The 19,358-nt window shown below is 36.8% G+C and overlaps 1 protein-coding gene across 3 annotated transcripts in view; it reads right to left on the reverse strand.

Annotated features, from left to right (window-relative positions):
- Window positions 1–15,664, reverse strand: part of LOC115211821 (natural resistance-associated macrophage protein 2) — an 84,241-nt gene extending 68,577 nt beyond the window's left edge. Inside the window, exon 1 of one of the 3 annotated variants that reach the window (XM_029780532.2) lies at window positions 15,120–15,664. In XM_029780532.2, coding sequence (XP_029636392.1) covers window positions 15,120–15,204 — 85 coding nt within the window. In that variant the 5' untranslated portion in view covers window positions 15,205–15,664. Of the gene's footprint in view, window positions 1–359; window positions 865–1,125; window positions 1,271–15,119 lie in introns of those variants that run through there. The other 2 variants (XM_036500599.1, XM_029780539.2) reach the window with 2 other exon arrangements.
- Window positions 15,665–19,358: the final 3,694 nt, after the last annotated feature.

The following is a 19,358-nucleotide window of genomic DNA, read 5'->3' on the forward strand; positions in this document are numbered from 1 at the left end:
AAAAACAGAATCAATGAAGACTCAATTTTGCAGGGAGTGTTTTTTGGAGGGTTAAACGCGAGTTGCCAGTTTGTCACACACCGTTTCATTTCATTTGCGATTAATGAAATGATCTTGACAAGAAATAATTAAAACCTGGGTTGTGAACACACGTAATTGGAAGATGAAATTTAACTGTAAACATAATAGCATCAGAATCTTCACACGCCAATGTAAAAAAAGAAAAATACTCAAGAAAAACACGCTTAATTGTTGTGTAATTATTGAAACAGAAAGTGTATAAAATACCAAAAGGAATGAAAATTAAGGTAGAAAAAAAATCATTTGATAGGAGAGAAGCAGCGAGATGAAAGACTAACCTTCTTCGTTGTTTAAAGCTTTTAAGCTCATGTAACTCATGATAAGACCATAAAAACGCCGAAAGGAATTAAAATGTAACAGTTTTCCACTTAAATTATTTTTTGTCGATGTTCTTTCATTTGAAAATGCTTGTTCGGGCGTTTGCAGGACTGAACCCACAACGTTGTCTCTCTCTTTCCCACAACCAACTTATAAGTTTATTTTGTGCTCAAAAAGTTTCCTTATTGTTATTATTTTACAACAAACAAAACTTTCGGAATAACTGTGATAGAGATACAACTTATTAACAGGTGTATTGATCCGAATTCGCTGTTTGACACCAGCTGTGGACATTTTCTCACCTCCGCAGCTGTTTAATTTAGATGTGAAACTTTCCGAAAAGTGAGACTTAAGTAATTAAGACCGAACTTTGGAAGAAACTACACGAAACCGAGAGTATTCTATACTTGTTTGTTTCTAAATTTACTGGTAGAAAAACAAGTGTATGGCTTGGTGCTAGCCGGAAGCCTCACTGGTCTTAAATTCACTTAAATGTTTTTAATTTACTTAGTTAAATGTTTCAGAGCACTTGCAATCAACTCTTCATCTAAAACTCGAAATGAATTTTGAATTCGCCTTAAATATACGTTTATTTATTTAATCCAGCTACGAACCATTGAAATCTTTAGGTTGGATTAAAAGTACTCGATGATTATATTCCATATGTGGCTAAAAAAATAAAAGATTAATGTAGGATAATACAGCAAGTAAAAAATAAAATCTTACTGAAACAACGAAGACCAGGACGAAATGAGGAGGTGAAGGGACACCCGACATTGTCGTTCGACCTGTTAGAAATAGCAGCTAAATGCTATTTAACTCAAACTCTACTATCTGTATAAAAATATTCCAAGTGAATGGACATTGTTCTGCTCGTAAGAACTAACCACAATCGGAGAAGAAATTACGTTATTTGTTCAGCATCTAAAGTAAAGGAGGGGAATATTCAAGTGATTAAAACAGAATTTTCTATAGAGTATAAAAATATACCGAGCACGCAGAAATACTTCAGAAAAAGCAACTGAAAGATTCATTTCGCAATAGTATCTCAGAAACTACCATTATGTGACAAATTTCATTCATGGTTACGTTTTTATTATTCCAATTTTTATCCTCTTGAAGAATACAAAAAAATTACATAAACCAACAAACTTATTAGTCATGTCAAAACAACAACTGGATTTGACGAAACGAACGAGTCTGATGTCAAACTTTTTTTTTTTTTCTTTCTTGTAAACAAACTGTCCTGAAATCTTGTTAGCAATCATTCTTTTTTTAGAACTTTGAATCTCGAAGCAAATAAAGTCTAAATAATAGTGTGCAAATATTGGATAGAAAAAAATCGAAGATTGGAATCGAACCTACATCTCCTGTAGATAGATATGACATGTTCTACCATTGGACCAAAACAAATTCTCCATCCCTTTAAGTAACTTTATTCCTACTAGCGAAAAGCAAATTTATTCATCTTTTAGTCAGGTCATGTTAGTGACCTCCAAACCTAGTGTGACAAGGTGGAGGAGGTTATCCTCAAAGCAAAAGACCCCTAGCTTGAATACTTGCAAGAGTGAGGCCCCCACTAAAGATATCCAAGGTGCCAGATGATGGTATGAAACTGGTTGAAGGATTAAGGGTATCACACTAATCGTTCTTTTCAGGATTTGAACTCAGAAGGTAAATGACCAGAACAACTACCACAAGGCATCTAGAAACACTTTTCATATTTTTGTCAATCCAGCATCCCGGGCTGGTCACTTTTTATTGACCTTGAATGGCTGACAGGTAAAACTGATCTAGTTAGCATTTGAACTTATAATGACTAGCATACTCTCTTTTCTACTTGTTTCAGTCATTTGACTGTGGTCATGCTGGAGCACCACCTTTAGTCGAGCAACTCGACCCCGGGACTTATTCTTTGTAAGCCCAGTACTTATTCTATCGGTCTCTTTTGCCGAACCGCTATGTGACGGGGACGTAAACACACCAGCATCGGTTGTCAAGCAATGCTAGGGGGGGACAAACACAGACACAAACACACACACACACATATAAATATATATATATATACATACATATATACGACAGGCTTCTTTCAGTTTCCGTCTACCAAATCCACTCACAAGGCATTGGTCGGCCCGAGGCTGTAGCAGAAGACACTTGCCCAAGGTGCCACGCAGTGGGACTGAACCCGGAACCATGTGGTTGGTTAGCAAGCTACTTACCACACAGCCACTCCTGCATCATAACAGATTCCACAAAGCATTCTATCCAACTCCCTAAAGAGTGCCAAGTCACAGCCAAATGCAGAGAGAGGAGGAGGAAAACATTAGCTTAATGACGAACATTATTTTAATCTATTGATAGGATTGGGAATGGCTGTGTGGTTAAGAAGCTTTCTTTGCAACTATGTGGTTTTGGGTTCAGTCCCACTGTGTGGTACCTTGGGCAAGTGTCTTCTAATATAAACCTAGGCTGACCAGGGCTTGTGAGCAAATTTGGTTCATGGAAACTGTATGGAGGTCAGTCATATATATATATCATCATCATCATCGTTTAACGTCCGTTTTCCGTGCTAGCATGGGTTGGACGGTTCAACTGGGGTCTGGGAAGCCAGAAGGCTGCACCAGGCCCAGTCTGATCTGGCAGTGTTTCTACAGCTGGATGCTCTTCCTAACGCCAACCACTCCGAGTGTAGTGGGTGCTTTTTATGTGCCACCGACACAGGTGCCAGACGAGGCTGGCGAACAGCCACGATTGGATGGTGCTTTTTATGTGCCACCGGCACGGGGGCCAGACGAGGCTGGCGAACGGCCACGATCGGATGGTGCTTTTATGTGCCACCGGCACGGGGCCAGACGAGGCTGGCAACGGCCATGCAGCTATGAGGGTGTATCTTTGTGTCTGTCTTTATCATGCACCCCCACTTGACAACCAATATTGGTTTGTTTACATCCATGTAACTGAGCAGTTTGGCAAAATACACTGATAGTATAAGTACCAGACTAAAAAAAAATACTGGGAGTGATTTGTTCTGACTAAAACCCTTCAAGGAAGTGGCCCTGCATGGCCAGTCCAATTACTGAAACAAGTAAAAGATAATAAAAAAAAGTATGGAGAACAACTGGACATGTTTATATCTTCTCAGACTTCTTCAATGAAGCTCAGAGAAGAGAAAAGCCCTCGGCTATAGTACAAGACACTTGCCCAAGGTCAGTGACAGCTCAAGTATAGGTACTGCAGAACTGCAGCACCTGCTATTTCTACTCGATGTTATCGATAACATCCAATATAATGAGTCTTTTTTCTTTATACTTGTACATTATATAATCCTTAAGCTTAATGTAAGTAGACATCCCCCAGTTTATGAGAAAATATAAAAGTCCTTGTATAGAACTGTTCGCTTCACAGCTCCAGTGACGTGGTGTTTGGCTGTTGTGTGCATGCTCACATGTCCAAGATAGGAAGCTGCATGCTAGGAAGAGAGAGCACTGTGGTTCATGCAGTGCCAACCCTGGTGTGCTGGTAAAAGACAGTGTTTCTTTTTGACTCCACATGTGTTGTGCTTAAAAACACGTTTATATTCATGAATGTGATAAAGTGTAGAATTAGATTATTATCCTGCTTCCAGCTACAATGTTGCTGCCAAAATTTGAAAAATAAGGCTGATTTCCTCCCCTTATTTTGTGATTTAAGTGGGACTTTTGAAAAACAAGGGGTAATTCATGGCAGTGTTCAGTAAACAAATTAAACTCACTACCCGGCAGTGGCTAAAACACGAACCAATCAAGTTTATGTATAAATTTTCTTTTTATGTGTTTGTTTCCTTTTACACAATATTAAAACAATGGCTAAAGATTATCTGAAGCAGCAACCTCACCAATTTTATCTATGAATCGCCATTGCCAAAGTACCACACAGTGGGACTGAACCTGAAACCATATGATTGTGAAACAAATTTCTTATCACACAGCTACCTCAGTCTTCCTCCAAACATGTTGCACATACATGTGCAGACACATGACCAGGACTAGCCAATGGGGGCCCTAAAAAGTTATTCAGAGACACCATCTGCAATAAAATCAGCAGTTAAGAGGAGTGAACATATTTATGTAGGGAATCAAAAATCTAATTAGAAATACTTCTGGAATATTCTAGAGGAGAACATTATTGAGTTAAGTGAGTTAATAAAAATATATGTCTGTGAACAAATCTACACAGCCAAATAAACAAGAAATCTAACTCATAATCTGCCTGTACTGATAAATAACAATAAAATATATAGAGGCCATATTTTAAGTGTTAGTAATCAGTATGAGATTACAGGATTAGATTGCTAATCTATCTGAGTGTGCATATTTGTTTTTATCATCAAAAATTTAAAAACCCTTTAGCATCTAAACTGACCATATCTAGCTCAAATATGCCTCCTGTTTCAAGTTCAAACTGGTTGGGTCTAGCCTCTCACACATACCCTACAATATCATCCAAAAAATAGACAATAACATCACCGAAATCTCACAGCTATGAGACCAATATTTGACTGGTACTCAGAGTTTTTTTGAAACAAAGAAGAGGCAAATTTGGCTCAGAACGAAAGGAGCTTAGAGCAAAAACTAAATTCTGTCAACCTAATAATAATACCTACAGGCATTGATTTCAAATTTTGGCATAAGGCCAGCAATTTCGGGGGAGGGGGGTAAGCTGACAACATCAGCCCCAGGGCTCAACCGGTTCTTATTTTATTTACCCTGAAAGGATGACTGGCAACATCAGCCTCGGAAGAATTTGAACTCAAAACATAAAGACAGACAAAATGCTGCTAAGTATTTTAACTGGTATGCTAATGATTCTGCTAGTTCACCATCTTATGGTACCTATAGATATTAAAGTATTACTCATCATCATCATCATCATCATTTAGCGTCCGTTCTCCATGCTAGCATGGGTTGGATGGTTCAACTGGGGTCTGTGAAGCTGGAAGGCTTCATCAGGCCCAGTCAGATCTGGCAGTGTTTCTACAGCTGGATGCCCTTCCTAACGCCAACCACTCCGTGAGTGTAGTGGTTGCTATTTCTAGCAGGTTAACTACATAGAGCAGTGGTTCTTAAACTTTTCAAAAGATTTTACATAGCAGTCCCTTACAGTTCTTTTTTTTTTTTTTGATTCATGGTCCCCTATAAAATGCCGGATAATTAACATGGAAAACATCACTTACATTCATGTACTGTAATTTCCGGACTATGGAACAGCACTGTCCATAGACCCACAATCCCAGAAACCACAACTTAATCCAGGCAATGCCCCACTGGGATACAATAAATGCACATGAAAATATGGAGAATCCGTTGATCAATTGGTTACAAAATAAATGAGAAATAAAAAATACTGATAGAACATGCATGATCAAACATTATACCCGTTATATTGGCCAATCACACTTGTACAACAAGTGTGATTAGCAAATGAGTGCGTAAGAATGGTGAGAGATTTTGAGGCCAATGACAAAAAAGGATGACAGCATGCTAAAAATTGAAAGTCTTGAAATTTTAAAACTTAACTGTCTCCAAGCCACCCTGTTGTCACAATACTTCAGTGTCCCTTTGTGGTCTCGTAGGGACCGTGGACCCCAGTTTGAGAACCACTGACATAGAGAGTCCCTTTCATTGGCTTTAGAGAACAGATTTGAATGCATCTCTAGATGACTAAAAATATCAGCAAAAAGTCATTTTATAGCTAGTATTTGGCCTGGTATCAGAATATATGAACCACTCAGCAGTTTATCAAAAGAAATTTTATGTAGCTTGTTTACCAACCACATGGTTCCAGGTTCAGTCCCACTATGTGGCACCTTGGGCAAGTGTCTTCTACTATAGCCTCGGGTCGACCAAAGCCTTGTGAGTGGATTTGGTAGGCGGAAACTGAAAGAAGCCCATTGTATATATGTGCATATATATATATATATATATATATATATGTGTGTGTGTGTTTGTGTGTCTGTGGAAGTCCCCCCAACATCGCTTAACAACCGATGCTGGTGTGTTTACATCCCCATAACTTAGCGGTTCAGAAAAGAGACTGATAGAATAAGTACCAGGCTTACAAAGAATAAGTCCTGGGGTCGATTTGCTCAACTAAAGGCGGTGCTCCAGCATGGCCACAGTCGAATGACTGAAACAAGTAAAAGAGTAAAAGAGAATGGCAGGGGACTGGTCACTGTAAATGTTGTGTTGGGAAACTTCAGTCAATATTCTTCAAGTGAGGTCTTTTAATATGAAAGCTAGAACTGTTAAGGCGACAAGATGGCAGAGTCAGTAGCACGCTGGGCAAAATGCCTAACAGCATTTCATCCATCTTTACACTCTGAGTTCAAATGCTACCAAAGTCAGCTTTGCCTTTCATCCATTCAGGGTCAATAAAATAAGTTTCAGGTGAGTATTGGGATCAATGTGGTCAACTTAACTCCTTCCTCAAACTTACTGGACCTGTGCCAAAATTTGAAATCAATATTAAAGCAAGAATTAACAGTAGTAGCAATATTACTTACAAGTCATCCATAAACCATAAATACAGCTTAAAATATTATCTCCTGCTTCTAACATTAAAGATTGACCGTTATGCAAACCTCCTCGAGGAATGTGAAGACGCAGGCTGGAAAGCAGAACATTTTCCAATCGAAGTCGGATGTAGAGGATTTGTTGGACACAGTGTGAGGCAACTGTTGTTATCGTTAGGCCTAACTCATCGTAAAGTCAATACCACCATGACCGATATCCAAACTACAGTGGAGAAGGCTAGCCTTTGGATTTGGTTAAAAAGAGACAATGAGCGATGGCTAGAAGAATATTGAGCTTTATTTATCAAATAAAGCTAATCTAGCAAGCAGGGTCTCATATCACTGAGGGGGGCTGGTGCGCATTGATGCCATCGAGAGGTAGGCCCTGAAACTGCGTGCATTCTCTCCTGATGACCCCATACACTTGCTGGCTTCCAGTATGCAGAGTTTTTGACTGGTAGCACTTGCATGTGCAAGTTGTTTGCAAGACACACAAGTCATCCATAAACCATAAATACAGCTTAAAATATTATCTCCTGCTTCTAACATTAAGAGTAGTTTGGTTTATGACTATGCATTGACTGATGCATCAATACTCTTTTTCTTTTTTTTTTTGATTTCCAAGTACCTGTCCTGATGCTCCAACCGCTACACAAAACATTCTTGATTAAATTACTTGTCTTCCAAGGCTATTTTGGTTGATTGGCAATTATTAATTAACCAATAATCAATTTATAACCACGAGCCCACCAATTTACTCTTCTACTTTGTAAAAATGATTTCAGTATTTCTAACCTAATCTACTCAATACAGCTACTTCTCATCACCCCAACCGTGTCTTAATTCAACATCCATGCACTCCATTTCACCAGTTCATCCTTGCTAGAACTTGAATTCCCTCTTTCCTCCTATCGCATAAACTTCAACTGCATCAATTTTCCAGTTTGCAGGCCCTTCTGAACTAGAGAGATCAATGTTGTTGTTTTAACCCAAGTCAGGTTTGATCCAGCAGATCTACTATAAAAATTGTCCCAGCCTTGAGCACTCTATGGCTTTGTAAACCCAAAGCAATATTATCTAATGAATCCATTTTAAAATTTTTTTATAATATGGCAGAGAGGTAAATCTGTGGAAGATTTAGTTGTTAATTCTAGCAGATCAAGAGGCTGTATAGAAGTTGAAGTTGAACTTGCAGCAATTTAAGTTTTTGAACTAGACTAAATTGTAGTTAGCACAAAGGTGTAGCCATGACAGATTTAAAATAAACAGGGTGTAAAATTAGGTCTTAAAAGTGTTCCAGAGGACATGGTCAAATGTGTGAAATTCAATATAGTGATTCATTATTGTTTCAATGTCCACTTTTCCATACTTGCAATGGTCAGACCGAGTTTATGGAGGTTGATTTTCTATGGCTGGATGCCCTCCTTGTGGCTAAACTTCACCAGTTACCAAGCAAGATAATATTTCCTGTAGTCAGAGAAGTTGTGTAGAATATTGGAAATGAATGACACAGCTTGTTATTTGCATGACAGTGATATTTATTTTCATATTCCACACAATGTTAAGGTAAGGACACACACACACAAACATCATCATCATGATTTAGTGTCCGTTTTCCATGATGGTTTGCAGGAGCTGACAAGTCAAAGGTCTCAGCCAAGCTATGGTTTCTCCTTTGGTATGTTTTCTTTGGAAGGTTGTCCTTCCTCAAGCCTAACACTTCAGAGTTTACTGGGTCCTTTTTATGTGATACCAGCACTGGCAGGCCACCAAGTAATTTGCAAGACAAAGACCCCTTGATTAGGCCAGGGGAGTAGTATTGAGAGAGGTGGCTTTGTACCAGTTGATGAGAAGTTAAATTATAATAAAGGGAGAGAGATAGGTATACATCATCATCATCATCGTTTAACGTCCGTTTTCCATGCTAGCATGGGTTGGACGGTTTGACCGGGCTCTGGGAAGCCAGGAGGCTGCACCAGGCTCCAGTCTGATCTGGCAGTGTTTCTACAGCTGGATGCCCTTCTTAATGCCAACCACTCCAAGAGTGTAGTGGGTGCGTTTTACATGCCACTGGCACAGGGGCCAGAGGAAGCTGGCAACAGCCATGATTGGTTGGTGCTTTTTACATGCCACCAGTGAAGGTGGCACTGGCATCGGCCACGTTTGGATGGTGCTTTTTACGTGCCACCGGCACGGATATCAGAACTACAATTTCCATTTGATTTTCATTTCGATGCTGATGTACTCAATGTCTCCTCAAGCACAGCAGGTCACCGTACAGGATTGGGGCTGGTTATGCGAAACTGGTGTAGGATACAGCCATCAACTCACTTTATTTGTCGGGTCTTCACAGTCACAGCATATCTCCAGAGGTCTCAGTCTTTCATCATAGCCTCTGTGAGGCCCAATGTTCAAAGGTCATGCTTCACTATCTCATCCAATGTTTTCCTGGGTCTACCTCTACCCCAGATTCCTTCCACTGTTTGGGAGTGGCACTCTTCACACAGCTCTCCTCATCCATCCGTAGTACATGACCATACCAGCGCAAACGTCTCTCTTGCACACCACATCCGATGCTTCTTATGTCCAATATTCCTCTCAGGGCGCTTACACTTTGTCGTGTGTGCACACTGCCATTACACATCCAGCAGATCATGCTAGCTTCTTTTCTTTCGAGCCTGCGCTTGTCCTCCGCAGTCGTAGCCCATGTTTCACTGCTATGAAGCATGGCAGTTCACACACATGCATCATACAATCTACCTGTATATATATATATATATATACACACACACACACATGCAGAATTTAGACTAGTAGAAATATGTTTTCGTCCCATATTTCAACTGCTAAGAGGCAAATACACTGCAGTTACTGTGGAGAAAATAACCCAAGAGAGATTTTTTTTCTCCACAGTAACTGCAGTGTATTTGCCTCTTAGCAGTTGAAATACATGACAATCATATTTCAATAAACCTAAATTCTGCTTATACCTAAACGCTGCTTTGTGCCAATATATATATATATATAACCGGTGTTGTTCAAACGATGAATAGCTTTGCGTAAACCATTGGTTCGTTTTGGTCTCTTACTTTATTATCATCTTATAATCATCTCATAATAATGACTGTTTTGACTCGTATTACTACCTCAGTCAATCTAAATGTATATATTTGTCACTACCTATCATAAATAGCCTTTTTCTATTTGCAATATGCATTTTCATTGATTTTTCATATTTTACCCTTACATTTCTACGTGTATTTTATATTCTATATTTTCTTTTCGTAACATATTTCTACTATATATATATATATATATATATATATATATATATAAATTAGAAAAAAAAACCACCTTTTATCAATTCAAAATGAAAAATTAAATTACACCATCTAGAAAATTACATGTTATAGAAAGATTGAATATAAGATAAAAAATATAACGATGATTAATTTAATTTTTCATTTTGAATTGATAAAAGGTGTTTTTTTTCTAATTTATATATATATATAATATTTTGTGAAATTTGATTTAGTATTTCTAAATTGAATTTTTCCCTGTAAGTTTGGAATAATATTCCCTCATATTATTATTATTATTATTATTATTATATATATATATATATAATGTCAGTTGATCATATATCCAAAAAAGAAGCACACTCTATATGTTAAAGTAGTAATGAATTTACAGGAATGGTCAGTCATAAAGTGACCAATGGTTTTGCATCCACAAAGTGCTTAGCCTTATAGATAACACATCAGACTCCAATAGCTACGGATGTTGGAGACCACTTTATACCATGCACACACACAGAGGCACAGGCATGACCATGTGGTAAGAAGTTTGCTTCCTAACCACATGGTTTTGGTTCAATCCCACTGCATGGCACCTTGGACAAATGTTTTCTACAATATCTCAGGCCAACCAAAGGCTTGTAAATGGATTTGGTAGACAGAAACTAAAAGAAACATGTTGTGTGTGTGTCTGTGTGCGTGTGCTACTGTCTCCGTGCCTTTATCCTGGTTGATAATTGTAAATGAGTGTCGTCATAATGCAAGTAGTATCTCTTTCCAGTATTATGTGAGAACATGCCTAACCATGGGGAAATATCAACTTCCTTGGTAACAGGTGAAGGCTGCTGACAGGTAGGGCATTCCGCAGCAGAAAATCTACCTCAACAAATTCTATTTGACCCATGCAAACATGGGAAAAAGTAGATGTTAAAAAGTGATATATATATAGAGAGAGAGAGATGGGGAGGGAGGGGAAGAGAGAGAGAGAGAGAGAGAGAGAGAAAGAGAGACAACAGAAAAAATAATCATAGTTTTGTTTATATTAATAAATATTGATATTCTTATTAAATAAGAATGTTGGAATTTCATCATTTCTAGAGCCCCTAAAAACTGAAGATATATCTGTTTTATCAGACATAGCCGTTTTCTAGGTTGAAAAAGTGAAACTGTTTTGCCTCTGACAAAAAGAAAAAAAGTGAAACTGTTTTGCCTCTTCCAAAAAAAGTGAAATTATTTTTCCTCTGCCAAAAAATGTGAAACTATTATTCCTCTGCCAAAAAATGTGAAACTATTTTTCCTCTGCCAAAAAATGTGAAACTATTTTTCCTCTGCCAAAAATGTGAAACTCTTTTCCCTCTACCAAAAAAGTGAAACTGCTCTTCTTTTGCCTCAAAAATGAAACTGTTTTTTCCTCAGCCAAAAGAAGTGAAATCATTTTCTTTTACCAAAAAATTCAAAACCGTTTTTTCAGCAAAAAAACAGTAAAACTGTTTTTCTGTAGCTAAAGAATGTGAAACTGTTTTTCATAACTAAAAATAAGATAAAAATAAGTTGTTTCTCTGGCAAAAAATGTAAAAGTGTTCTTCTTTCAGCAAAACAATGAAACTGTTTTCTCAGCCAAAAAACATGAAACTATAACTGTTTTCTCTTTACCGTTTGGAATTGCTATTTTTGCAGGGTCGTTTCGAAGTAATTAATTTAATTAGTCAGCCTGTTTGCCCACCTAGTCAGTTTGGTAGCATCATTCAAAAGCTACAACAATGCAACAATATGAGGAAACACATTGTAACTAGCAGTGAATGACTACATCCGACAGTCTGCTCAAATTAAGTAGTCAGGGGAGAAGAGTAGGGTCCAGAAGACCTTTGCAGGCTTTCCCAGACTGATGAGATTGTTTGAACCTCTGTAGGTTAAACTGGGAGAAGTGTTTCATTTTAACTTCAAGACTATTCTCGCATACTTTGGATCACTAAACTCACACTTCTTTTAATGATTTTATTTCAACTAGCAGTATCGCCCGGCGTTGCTTGGGTTTGTAAGGGAAATAACTATATAAGCATTTTTAGAGAGTTATAGCCTAAAAATAGCAAAAAAATGGTAAATTTTTTTTTAAATCGTTGACTCATCGTAGACATTTTTAGAGAGTTACTTCCCTTATATAATAGCGAAAAAAATGCATTAAAATGGAAAAAAATGATGGTAAATTATTTTTAAAATCATAGACTCATCGTAGACGCGCACTAATACCCAGAAGGGCTCGATATGAATCACGACTATAAGATACCCGGTTTTGGTTAAACTGCACCGCAAAATGTGGGAGTAGTTAGGAATCTAAATCGTAGGAGACAGACACACAACCTTACTTTTATATATAAAGATAAATTCTTTCAGTTTTATCAGTGCATTTTCAATAATTACCTAAAAGTATTTACAACCGTTCCTCAAGTATCCTTCACTCAGTTTAGTAAACCTGAGTAAATGAACTGGAATATTTGAAGTCTACCAGAAAATAATGTAAATGTATTCCATGTTTTAAGGGTGAGACATGAGGGATAGTGTAAGGAAAAGAGACAGCTATATCTGAGGGATTTGGAGTGAACTGGGGATACAACTATATAGTGCAGAAGAATAGAAACTATTGTAGTTATGGTAACACTGAAGAAATAAAATCTTGTAGTTATGGAAACACCGAAGAAATAAAATTTGAGTCTGAAGTTATAACGGACTGGTGAATCAGTGTTTCCATCACAACCTCCTATCAACTTGAACTTCCTTTGAATGTTTATGTGTGCATGTGTGTAGAAGCAGCATTTCAGATCTTTGAGCAGTATTCTATGTGTTTTATACAATCACATCATCAAAATCTGAAAGGTATGAGATAATTTCGGTTTTTAACAATGGGAATAAATAAGTATGACATCTTTATATATGAAAGTAAGTTGTGTGTCTGTCTGTCTCCTACGATTTAGATTCCTAACTACTCCCACATTTTGCGGTGCAGTTTAACCAAAACCGGGTATCTTATAGTCGTGATTCATATCAAGCCCTTCTGGGTATTAGCGCGCGTCTACGATGAGTCTACGATTTAAAAAAAATTACCATCATTTTTTTCCATTTTAGTGCATTTTTTTCGCTATTATATAAGGGAAGTAACTCTCTAAAAATGTCTACGATGAGTCAACGACTTTTATAAAAATTTACCATCATTTTTTTTCCATTTTTAATGCATTTTTTTTTTGCTATTTTTTACTATAACTCTCTAAAAATGCTTATATAGTTATTTCCCTTACAAACCCAAGCAACGCCGGGCGATACTACTAGTATGACATAATAATCTAAATAGGAAAGAGTTAAGGTAAACCAGGTACAGAGAGAGGTGTGACGCCTCAGCTAACAAACAAAAAAGTTTCAAAATGGAAAATAAGTTCGTGGATTTCTTTACTCATGCAAAATTTGATATTAAAAACAAGTTACGAGGAAGTGAAGTTTCGCAGGTTAAGGTTAGGAGTTTAGGATTAACTTGTACTTATTTCATTCATTCATCTCTTGAATGCTGATCTATTTATTCAACTGTCTCATATATGTAGATACAATGTCCCAGGTTAATAAAAACGTATGAGAACTAATACTATTATTATTGGTGTAGTCCATGTGAACATAACGCCCAGCCCAGCAAATGTCGATTTTACAACCCGACTACAACACTAAAGTATAATTACAGTTTAGTGCTCCATACACCCGACTCTGCGAACTTGTTTCTTCGTAACTTTTCTTAAAGACAGCATATCTTTGCGTGCGCCAAGAATCAACCAACATATTTTCCGATTTGAAAATGTTCTGTTTAGGAGCTTCAACCCTTAGATATACGGATGGATTTGTAATTTAGCTTAAAAACTATGGGTCGAGAAAAAATATATCCTACAATGTCTGAGCTAAATAGCATTCAGAACTATATCGTCCCAGCCTGGGATATTGTACACAACCAGAAATAAAACGACTGATAACGATCGAATATCGAACTGTAATGTAAATATTATTGAGTATAGCAAATATTCTGAAAACTATGATAGTAATTAATATCCTACAACTTATTACACCAAAACTACGGTCGATCATTAGATATCAATTAAGCTTGTACCCTGATATTAAAATCGGACACAAACAATTCCACCAACTTTCAAGTTTGTTTTATGTGATAGTGAATATAAGCAAAACATGTTAGGAAAAATAATATTTATAAATATCAAGATATATATATATCTATAAAATTTGCGAATATAACAAATAATAACGATTTCTTCTAATATAGACACAAAGCTAGACATTTTGGTGTCGGGTATTAGGGGTATTGTTGATTAAATCCCCTCAGTACTTGAATGATAATGAAATGAATGGGATTTTGAATATGTTTATAAATATTTGTAACATTGGTGCAAGACTCTTACAAGATAAATTCGATTTAAACGATCTTAGTTTTTGCCAAGTACACACTTTATTGTATATAGAAATAATGACAGGTAAAGACATATGTACAATTAATAAAAATGAAAATACATTTCTTCATTCTCATTGACTGAGGATCATCGTACACGTTGTGTGTGTGTGTGTGTTTGGACAATTAAAAGTTTAGAATGTTCCACCTGTTCCAATTCTGTAGCATCGAAAATATTACGTAAATAGTCTTTTTAACAGTCCTTTTTAGTATACAATACTAAATCTTGCACAATATTAAGTCATAACGAATTCCATGGACATAAAAGACAAAAACAAATTCATCAAAACAAAACAAAAACAAGTTAAAATAAGAATGATGAAGCTATGAATGAAATCTCGGACGGGTGAAAGAAAAATAAAGGAGAGAATTGTTTTACCAAATCTCGAAGAGGAGCCTTCAATTTCGCGACTGTTCATCTCAGAAGCCGTTGGTTCTTCGTTCGTGATAATTTCTTGATCCATCCTGTTCTTATCAAACAATAGTTCATTAATTAATTTTATCTTTCAATCATCGTTTTTGATAACTTTGTGTCAGTGAAAAAAAAAATTAGTTTCTAATACACCTGGAACAAACACCTCTAATTGTTTAAAGGTCGGTTAAATCTCATGTACTGTTCGCTTCTTTCTCTGTTTATACGTGATGCGGGTCTAAAATATGGTTCTTGGCGACAGACCAACGTCCGAAAGCCAATTCTCCTGTTTTGCCCTCGAAATATATTATTATATACTTTGTGCTCTTGTTTGTTGTTTGTACATGAGTGTGTATACGTGTGTGGATGAAAGCTAATTTGTGGGTGCGCGCACCGTGTGTCTATTGGTTAAAAGGTAGTTTGTGTATTGGGACAGAGGATAGTTCAGTTAGATTTGAAACACTTTATTTTCTTGAAACTCACCCAACAAGTACTTATTTATTTCTGATGTGCTTGTCATTGAAAAATAATAACAATAAAAATAATTTTCATTGTCAAAAACACAACACAAACCTATTTTTAGTTTACTAATTAGGCAGAGCAATTTTCAAAAGCTTATCTACGGATTCAGTTTAATCATGTACAATTTTATTTGAAAATATATCTGAAGTTAATCCTAGATGTAATTAAATCCAGATAGGACAACAAACGAAAGCAATCCTTCCAAATGCAGTAGCACCTAATTAAATATGTTTAATATCAACAAGTGATTTCAAAACTCAAGTCGAGTAAAACTGAACAAAATGTCATCGGACAGCAATTCTTTGTCAATTATTAACGCGGAGAAGGCAGTCGCTCCATGTGTTTCTTGCTTTTATGTTCTCACCCCTCCAACTTCTCTCTCTCTCTCTCTCTCTCTCTCTCTTATTCAACTTTTTCTCTTGATCCACAGAATTCCCGTCTTTGTACGGGGAAGTTTGTGTAAATGTAAAGTACTTTTCTCAAGACATCTTTTTGTTAAGTATTAATATCAGATGCATGTAACTTTCTTCAATATTCAGACAAGTGACTGTCATTCATTGGCTGTGGAAGAAATGGATGCACTTGTCGTAGGCCTGGTGATTAATCACTGTTAGTTCTTGTCGAAAACGAATGTAAAAGGCCATACTTATTTGATCACCTGTAACTTAAGGACAGGTGATTAAAGAAAATATTACTCTGCAGCTAGATGACAGCTGCCTTTGGAAGGCATCCTATTGTTCAAGATACTTATCGTTATCAACGTGTGAATCAACCTGTTGCTGGCTGACAAAATATCATCCACCCTCCTCTGACTTATTCTCAACGATGAAAATCATTTGGTTTGTTGTTATTTGGAATATTTTACACGGTTTAGATTCACACAGAAACTTCGTCGTTGAAATGAACACTCCTCAGCAATTCTAGGTAGGTTCACCGCGCATTTATACAGATGGCAAGTAGCAATTAAAATGAGAGGAAGAAAGGCATTATTAATTAGTTGAAATGGTTCTTTAGGCGGTGAGCTGGCAGAAACGGTAGCACGCCGGGCGAAATGCTTAGCGGTATTTCGTCAGCCGTTACGTTGTGAGTTCAAATTCCGCCGAGGTTGACTTTGCCTTTCATCCTTTCGGGGTCGATAAATTAAGTACCAGTTCCGCACTGGGGTCGATGTAATCGACTTAATACCTATGTCTGTCCTTGTTTGTCCCCTCTAAGTTTAGCCCCTTGTGGGTAATAGAGAAATAGGTTCTTTATTTTCATCGTTACAATATAAGATGTAACTTTTTTCGAGTTGTTACACAATGATAATTTGCCCTTCTTTTATTCGATCTGTAAGTAATTAAACTCATCTTTTGTTGACTGATGGGAAAAGGAGTGAAAGAAAGAGTTAGAGTCTACCTGTTTCGCCTGACAAGAAGATAATCCATAAGTGAAAGGAGAGAAATAGATGCTCTTCAGCTACGCACCAAGTGATCAGAGAGAGAGTGATTTTGAGTTGTGTATTTATATTTTTCCTAAATTAGATCAGTCTACACAAAGGATTTTCCGTCTCTTATCTTCTTGACCCTATCTAACCTAAGAATGTTAACTTAAACGATAAAATCCTTACTGAATGTGACTGTTGACTTACGTTAATTTCTAAATGTAAAAGCCGAGAACAATAGGAAAAGAACTTGTAGAAAAATGTAGATTCGGCTTCGGTTCCTGGTTTAGAATGTAGGAAACTATTCGTTACACAACCATAAAAGAAAGATTCGGAGATCAACTGGGATGACAAGGTGGCTGAAAGTTTGTGTGATTATAAATTCCAGTGTGACAGAATTACCACTTGCGGGGCATTTTCAGGATTTAGTGTCTTATTTTCAAGTTATTTTCCAAAAATCTAACGATGATAATGTTTTTGTACTGACAAGCATAACCTATTGGAATGATTAGTGCAAAAACAATAAAGACAAATAGTATTTAAGTAGTAATCATTAATTGAAATGGCGATCTTTCGTCTCTAGTAGACCTTTCCGTCGATTTCCGTAAAAATTTTTTTTTTTTTTTTACATATGGGCTTGCGGGAACTTTTGAAGTAATATACATACATATACACAAACACCGAGTAAAAAATTTCAGTTATCTCTCTCTTTCACACATTACTCTGTCTCTTCACACACACTAACAGAAGCACTTCACTTACACAACATACTGTCTGTCTCCCACACCCCATCAAACACACACACACACACACATGTACATCAATGCTTCGGTAACTTCAAAAGAACTTCCCTCGTCATACAATCGCTTTCTCTTAGTCTCTTTCGCTCTCATTACTTCAAAAGTTCCCGCAAGCCCATATGTAAAAAAAAAAAATTTTTTACGGAAATCGATGGAAAGGTCTACTAGAGACGAAAGATTGCCATTGAAATTGCATGACGAAATCACACAAGAAAGATAAGTTGCGTGAATGTATCTTTATTTATGAAAACTCCTTTCCGTCACTTTTAGGAAGCGCACGGAACGCTCTAGCTTTTGGCCTTATCGGTACTTGATTCGCATACATAAGAAGAATAGACGGTGACTTCCTCATTCGGGTAACACATGCGAACGTGTGCTTGAAGGTTTCGTTACTTTATATGCTTCGTCAGAGACACGGCTGTTTTTCATCTACTTTCTATTCAGCTGTTTTTCATCCATGCTCTTCTACTGTTCAACTGCCGTTTTCTCCATGTTCAATCTGAACAAAAAGTGGAGAAATGGTTGGAAATAAGTACACAATGAATGATAAACATGATTATTTAAATGTAATAATTCAGACGAGTCTAGCAGAATAGAAAAACCCTAGGGAGCAGGTATGCATGTTTCACATAGTTTCTATGAGTCACATAGAACTGTGAAATTCTGTCACGGCCTGTACATATGATCTGGAGACGGGAGTATCACTAAAACATTTTTTTTCTTAGCAAAAAGGGCGACGTAATTTAATCCAAAGGTTTTCGATATTTGCGGTAACGGAATCACAAAATTTGCAAACACGATGAAGTTCTGTGGCCGAATTTGTCGGGACATAAGAGTCGTAGGAAAACTAATCTGAAGTAAATCTTCGATCCATGGAATGCTATGTCTTATGGTCTTTCCAACGATGTCATGCAGGTACATCTTACCTTGCGAATGATTTGTATCTGGATTTAATGTACTGCAGGCACTTTGAAAAGTACGCTTATAAAACGTTGCTGGTACGATCCAAATGTGTTGTCATCATAAAATTCGTAACTAATGTAAGTTCAACCATTATCATTTAAAAACGTTAAAAACACAAAATTTGATGATGTTTTACAGTAATGATAAATTAATTCTAAGTAAACGAAAATTATTTTTTGCAACGCTTGTTTGGTTTTACGTGAAATTCATGTGATGATCTTATATATATATAAATAAGAGTGTCTGTGTGTGTGCACGCGCGTATGTTCCTTATGCATTTCAAAACCGAGTTGCCATTTTTGACGTATGGGGTATCAAGATTCAGTAAGCTTCTGGCTACCAACTAAACTACATTTTCATTCACTTATTTGCATTACAAAAATTTAAGATTATTTTTCTTTTAGTCACCTATCGTAAACGACATCTTTTACCACCACCACAACGACGATGACATCACATTTTCTATGTGTTGGCGCGTTCGTTACGTGCGCTAGGCCG

Source organism: Octopus sinensis, linkage group LG1, assembly GCF_006345805.1.
Source record: "Octopus sinensis linkage group LG1, ASM634580v1, whole genome shotgun sequence".
NCBI classification, from domain to species: Eukaryota; Metazoa; Mollusca; class Cephalopoda; order Octopoda; family Octopodidae; genus Octopus; species Octopus sinensis.